The following is a 6,000-nucleotide window of genomic DNA, read 5'->3' as shown; positions in this document are numbered from 1 at the left end:
GGTCTGACTTGGGAAAAGTGACCACAGGGCCTCCTGCGGGGGAGGGGGTCCTTTTCCTCCAACACCCACCTGCTAAAGTGCTCCGGACAGCTGGTGGGTCGGCCAGGGGGCAGGGCACTAAAGGCCAGCACGTGGCGGGGGGGTGAGAGGAGGGGCTGGGCTGGGCTCTATGCAGTGGGCTCGGTGCATAGTGTGGCTTTCCTGGGCCCCCGAAAAAGCCTGCCGGGGCCAAGGCAGGAAAGGACTGCAGCGGGAGGAACACATCTCAAAGTGCCTGTTCGGGTTGGCTCGAAGCACAGTGAATCACGGGTCAGACATGGGGAGGGCTCCCCGGGTCCCGTGGCCCCCTCAGGTGGTGTGCCGCCCGGCCCAGCCTCTCCCGCCCCCTGCAGCCGTGGCCGGAGGGTGTGCGGGCTGGTGGCAGTGGTGCGTCCTCACTTGGGGGGCTGGTCAGTGCCTTTACCAAATGCCGCTTGACCTGCCTCCGGGGGGAGCGAGGATCCGAGCCGAAGCTCGCTTTGGAACGTGGTCGTCGATTTGAGAACCTGCAGGAAGGAAGCAGAGGGTGAGCTCGGCGGCTCTCGCCCGGGTTATAAACGCACAGCCACCATCCGGCGGGGGAGGCTGGTAAGCCCTCTGTGGGTATGCTCTAACCGAAGCCTCACAGCTCCAGCCCATTTTCCAGATGAGCACACCGAGGCTCAGGGAAGTTAAGTGACTCGCCCAGGGTTACAGGGTGTGTAAGTGGTAGCGCCTGGATTTGAACCCGGGTCTTTCTGATTCAGGGCCTCTGCCACCTTCGCTCCCAAGCCTGGGAATGTGGGCTTTTGTGGTGCACACAGACCACGAATCAGCCCGTCAGCATGTGGACCTTTGTACACACACCCCAGTGAGTACAACAGGGAGAAGGCTGGGCACTCCATTGTTCTGGAAAACCAAAGGACCACACCCCAAGGGCCCAGCGTCTTGAAATCCCAAGACTTAGAAAAAAGAGGCTTGGTGTCCCAGGGGGTGAGTGGGACCTTCTTCAGTCCAGCCCATCCAGAACAGACAAGGCTGGGTGGAAGGAAGGTGGGAGGACGCCTGATATCTGCTGAGTCTGAGAGACATCGTGCCCTGAGATGTGGCAGAAGCCACTGGCCGGTGCGCCCACAGCTCTGAGCGCCCTGAGGCTTCTCCGGGCGTGGCTGACGCCTGAAGGGCGGAATGCAGTCCACACCACGGATTTCTGTGACTCCCAGCACCCGTGTCTTGTCACTGTGGCCCTCAGGGTGGGGGAACAGTTATCATGGCAACGAGACTGGCTCTGAGGATGGAGAGGACCCCCACCCCAACTGCAAGGTCCTCAAAACAGGAAGCATGTGTCCTTTGACCTGAGCTGCCCCCAGCACATAGGGGGGCACAGAGGAAGCTCGGGGGGCAGCCCTCCTCCCTCGGTACTCCTCGGCCTCTCGTATTAGGACAGCTTGTATGTACCAGTAAATGCCACGCCCTGTGTGGAAGGATCTGGATCTTGCTCCTTTCACCGTTCAGGCCCCAGTGTGGCCCTTGCAGAGCGATGCCAGGCCTCCACCTGGTCTGGTTCCGAAGGCCACTCAGCGAGTTCAGGGAGACTTGGCCCTGCCCTCTTCAAGTGGGGGTCCCAGCATCCGTCAGAGCTGCCTGCAGGACCAGGCCACCTTATAGCCTTGCTCGTTCTCTGGGAGGGCTACCGTTTTTGTGGCAATGACCCCCACCTTTCACTACTGCAGAGTGCCTGGGATAAATAAAGTCCCAGAGCACAGACACACCCCATGTATCATCTATGGTATCACATGCATTACAATTGTTGGCAAAAAAGAAGGTGCTGGAGGGGCAAACATGGGGCTGGGGTGAGAGGAAAGGGAATAAGGGAAACACCTCTTTCAGAGGCTGGTGAGGAGCAGGGACGGGGACGGAGAGACTGCAGTGGGGGTGCAGTCCCACGTAGCACAGAGGGTTAACCCTTCTGAGCTCTGATCATCCCCAGGGCACCCACTGTGTGCAGAGCCCTCAAGATGTTTCAAGCGGAAAAATAAAAAAAGTATGTGGACTTAGAAGCCATGGGGAGAGGAGCACCAGACAAGCTGTGCCCTCTTGGAGTGGCTGGTGCCCAGTGACCTGGAGAGCCCTCCCGCCCCTCCTAATGTTGCTGCGTCTCTACTGTGGGACCCGGCACTCATCTCTAGACATGCGGGGGCCAGGGCAGGGGAGAAGAGGGAGAGGAAACGCTGCAGAAGTCCCTCAGCTCCTGCTACCCCACTGCGGGAGAGACGCAGGTCCCAGGCGGAGTGGCCCCTGCTCTTACCAGAGAGGCTGAAGCTGGACTCATGAAGGTCCCTCATGCCCCCGTGTCGGGTAACGGGCCGGGTGGGGGTGTCTGCGAGTGGCGTGCCCATCTCCTTTTTCCCAGGATGCACAACGATGGCTACATCCCCCAGGTAGGGCGTACGGTCCACTCCCCTAACCTTTAAGGTCTAGTGAAGGACGGAGAAGGAGAAAACGGGAAAAGAGGACACTGTCAGAGCCCAGACGCCATCGCCACCAGAGCCGCCTCGATGGCTGACAGGAGGTTGGGTGCTGCCACTCCGCTCAGGACCCAAATGACTGGATGTGACAAAAGTTCCTTACATCTGGAGCTCAGGGAGAGGAGGATTCTCTTCTCTCCTAAACAGTGTGTGTGAGCGCAGGTATGCACGCTTGCATACGGGGGCCCCTGTGGGCTCCCCCTCAATATTGGCAGAATCCTTTCCAAGGTAGCGGGCAGATTTCTGGGGTATTCCCCTCACCTGGAGCAATGCTATCCCCTCTCTTGCCAGGCTCCCAAGAGGCCATGCCTTTTACTGTGACCTGACAACTCTATGGGGACAGAAGCAAAATATAGCTGATTTGGAGATGAGAATCCCCCCCACCCCCGTGGCAATACTAATTAGTTTTGTACTCACAAAGGCAGTAAAGTTAAGAGCCTATGTTCTGCATCCAGTATGGGTTCCAATCCCAGCTCTGCGACCTTATGCAAGTTATCTAATCTCTCTGTGTCTGTTTCCTTATTTGTCAAATTAGGATGAAGATAGTACCTATTAGCATTACATATAGAATTGTTACGAGATCAAATGGATTAATATACATAAAGCTCTCAGAACAGCTCTGGCACGTGGCAAGTGACCTAAAGGACCAGCAGCCCTAATTATGGCAGAGGTCACTTACGTGTGCTTGTTCACGTTAGAAGGTGCTACCGTGAGGAGGACAGAGTGAGTTGGAGTGGGCACACAGGGTCTGACGCAGCAGTGTAGATGATCTGCTCCCCAGGCACTCGTCAGGGACAGAACCTCAACCTCCTTGCTGCTTGCTGCTTACTGAAAATCTTGTTGAAAAACAACACATACGGGGAATTTCTTGAAGGAGCTTCCGCCTACATACATAGTCCTTTATATTCTCCCACAACAGAGCCATAGTTTAGCTCAACCCTCAGAATGTCAAGCCTGGTCTGAACTGTTTCGGCCTTTACGGGGCTGCACTTTGGCATCCTGGCTTTGGAGGCCGGGGTCCCGGGCGGGGGGTGGGGTTCGTAGAAGCACGGGCTGGCTGAATCCTGAGCGAGTGACCCTGGCAGGCCACACCCCGGCTGCTGGCAGCCCCCTCACTACTGGCTGCACACCAAACCCTCCACTGAGATGCTTTCTTCCCCGAGGCCCATGCTCTTTAGGGGCCGATCATTCATCATTTTTGGAAAATGAGATTTTTTTGTTAGTTTCCTTTTACTGCATACGTGCGTTCTTTTACAGAAAGGCTGTGACAACAGGCAATAGAACAGGCCTTTGCTTGGGAACCTTACATTGTCATTGTAATAAATGCTTCAGTTAAAGAGACCCTGGGTTGAATTTACATCAGTCCTGGAAGCTGGTGCTCCTCCACCTTGGCGGGCCTGAGGAGCCACATGTTGTGAATTGGTATCCATCTCACGCGTTTATGAGGCTGGCTTTTAGAAGGGCTTACAGTACTTTCTGTGACCTCTGTTGACCTATTTCCTGACTAAAATACCTTTTTTTGGAAAGACCACAGAACTGTCATCAGATATTCTTTTTTTTTTTTCAAATTGCAATATACTTTATGTACCACGAAACTTGCCATTTTAAAGTATATAATTCAGGGGTCCCTGGGTGGCTCAGTCAGTTAAGTGTCCAACTCTTGATTTCTGCTCAGGTCATGATCTCGGGGTCGTGAGATCAAGCCCCATGTCGGGCTCTGTGCTCAGCACCGAGTCTGCTTAAGATTCTCTCCCTCTCCCTCTGGCACCCCCCACCACGCGCACTCTCTCTTCCTCAAAAAAAAAAAAAAATTAATGAAGTATACAATTCAGTGGTGTTTCAGAGGTGTATATTCACAACATTGGGCCACTCCCACAACCTTCTCATTCCCAAACATTTTCATCACCCCAAAAGCAATCCCACACCCATTCCCCAGCACCCAGCCCTGAGTAACCACTGATGGGTTTTCTGTCTACGGATTTCCTTCTTCTGGACATTTCATATAAATGGGATCATAAAATACGTGGTCTTTTGTGACTAGATTCTTTCACTTAGCGTCAGGTTTTTAAGGCTCATATACGTGGTGTGTAGTATCTGTTAGCACTCCATTTCCTTTTCTGGCTCAATAATATTCTACCCTATGGATATACCTCATTCTGTTTATCCATTCAACAGCTGATGGACATTTGAGTTGTATCCACTTTTTGGCCTCTACAAATGCTGCTATGAACATTACGTAAAGCTTTTGTGTAGATATATATTTTGATTTCCCTTGAGGCTATACCCAAGAGTAGAGCTCACTTGGTAACTCTAATATCTAACTTTTGGGGAACTGCCAAACTGTCTTCCAAAGTGGCTGCACCATTTCGCATTCCTGCCAGCAATGAATAAGGGTCCCAGTTTCTCCACATCCTAACCGACACATGTTATTTTCCAGTTTCCTTTTTAAAATGACAGCCACCCTTTGTCAGACATTCTGGTGTATGAATGCCTCCCTCTTCGGGCTCTTGTCGGTACGCCTTCCAGAGGCTGGCTGAGGCCTCTGCCACCGTCCACATCCGAGGAGCACACTGGAGATGGGACTATTGACCTCCCGACAGACCCTGAGCTTGCTTTTGGATTGAACACTGTGATAACTGAAGTCATGGTTTTGTTTTGTTTTGTTTTCATGTAGCCCAAGTCTGCTCCCCCGCAGCAGATCTGGCTTTGGATTTCTTCCTTTGTTGGCCTTTGGCAGAGAAGGATCAATCGTCATCCTGAGAGCTCTGGGCCCTCACACATGGAAAAAGCCAGCAGGATTGATCTTCTGGTGTTCATATGCCCTGTTTACTCTGACGCTCTAGATGCTTGCTTCTCAAATATCAGTCTTACATGCCCTTACTTCATCGAGACTGGGAAGGAACCAGGCAATGGTGGAACCTTGAAGGCCCCGCAAGCCAGCGAATCAAGAGGAACTCAGCGGTCACAGACACGATCACGTTTGCCTCCTGTGCCTTTGGGAACCCGGAACTCCCAGTTTGCCCGATCACTTAAAATTCTATCTGGAAATCAGGGGCGCCTGGCTGGCTCAGTCAGAGGAGCATGTGACTCTTGATCTCAGGGATGGGAGTTTGAGCCCCACGTGGGGTGTAGAGATGACTTAAATAACTAATACTTAAAAAAAACTTCTGATAATCAAAGATGGGGAATGGAAACTGGCACTATCCTGCTCTGGCGTTTCCCTTGTCCTGTCACACACACCCCTCCCAGCCCAGGAGGCCTGGACCACAGTTTGTGAAAGAAAGCTGTAGTTTTTGTGAATGCACTTGTACAGAGGGGCTCTACTGAGGACCACACTCGGGTGGAACGAAGTCTTGGTGAGGGCCCCGAAAAGTGCAGAAAGGCCTACTTGCCTCCCATCCCACCCGGTGGAACCTTCCTTCCGGGGCTGGGGCTTCACAGGCCAGCCAGAGTA

The 6,000-nt window shown here is 53.2% G+C and overlaps 1 protein-coding gene across 1 annotated transcript in view; it reads right to left on the bottom strand.

Annotated features, from left to right (window-relative positions):
• Positions 1-421: 421 nt before the first annotated feature.
• The window catches only part of DPYSL5 (dihydropyrimidinase like 5), a 50,600-nt gene continuing 45,021 nt past the window's right edge, over positions 422-6,000 (bottom strand). The window contains exons 11-12 of the mRNA XM_045883726.1: positions 2,327-2,495; positions 422-545 (exon numbers count right to left, since the gene is read on the bottom strand). Coding sequence (XP_045739682.1) covers positions 460-545; positions 2,327-2,495 — 255 coding nt within the window. The 3' untranslated portion in view covers positions 422-459. The remainder of the gene's footprint in view (positions 546-2,326; positions 2,496-6,000) is intronic.

This window comes from Mirounga angustirostris, unplaced genomic scaffold (genome assembly GCF_029215605.1).
Source record: "Mirounga angustirostris isolate CCGP_5_RB_7025 unplaced genomic scaffold, mMirAng1.0.hap1 SCAF_10, whole genome shotgun sequence".
Taxonomy (NCBI): Eukaryota; Metazoa; Chordata; class Mammalia; order Carnivora; family Phocidae; genus Mirounga; species Mirounga angustirostris.
The sequence above is the reverse complement of the archived record's forward strand: the minus strand, read 5'-3'. Positions and strand labels throughout refer to the sequence as shown.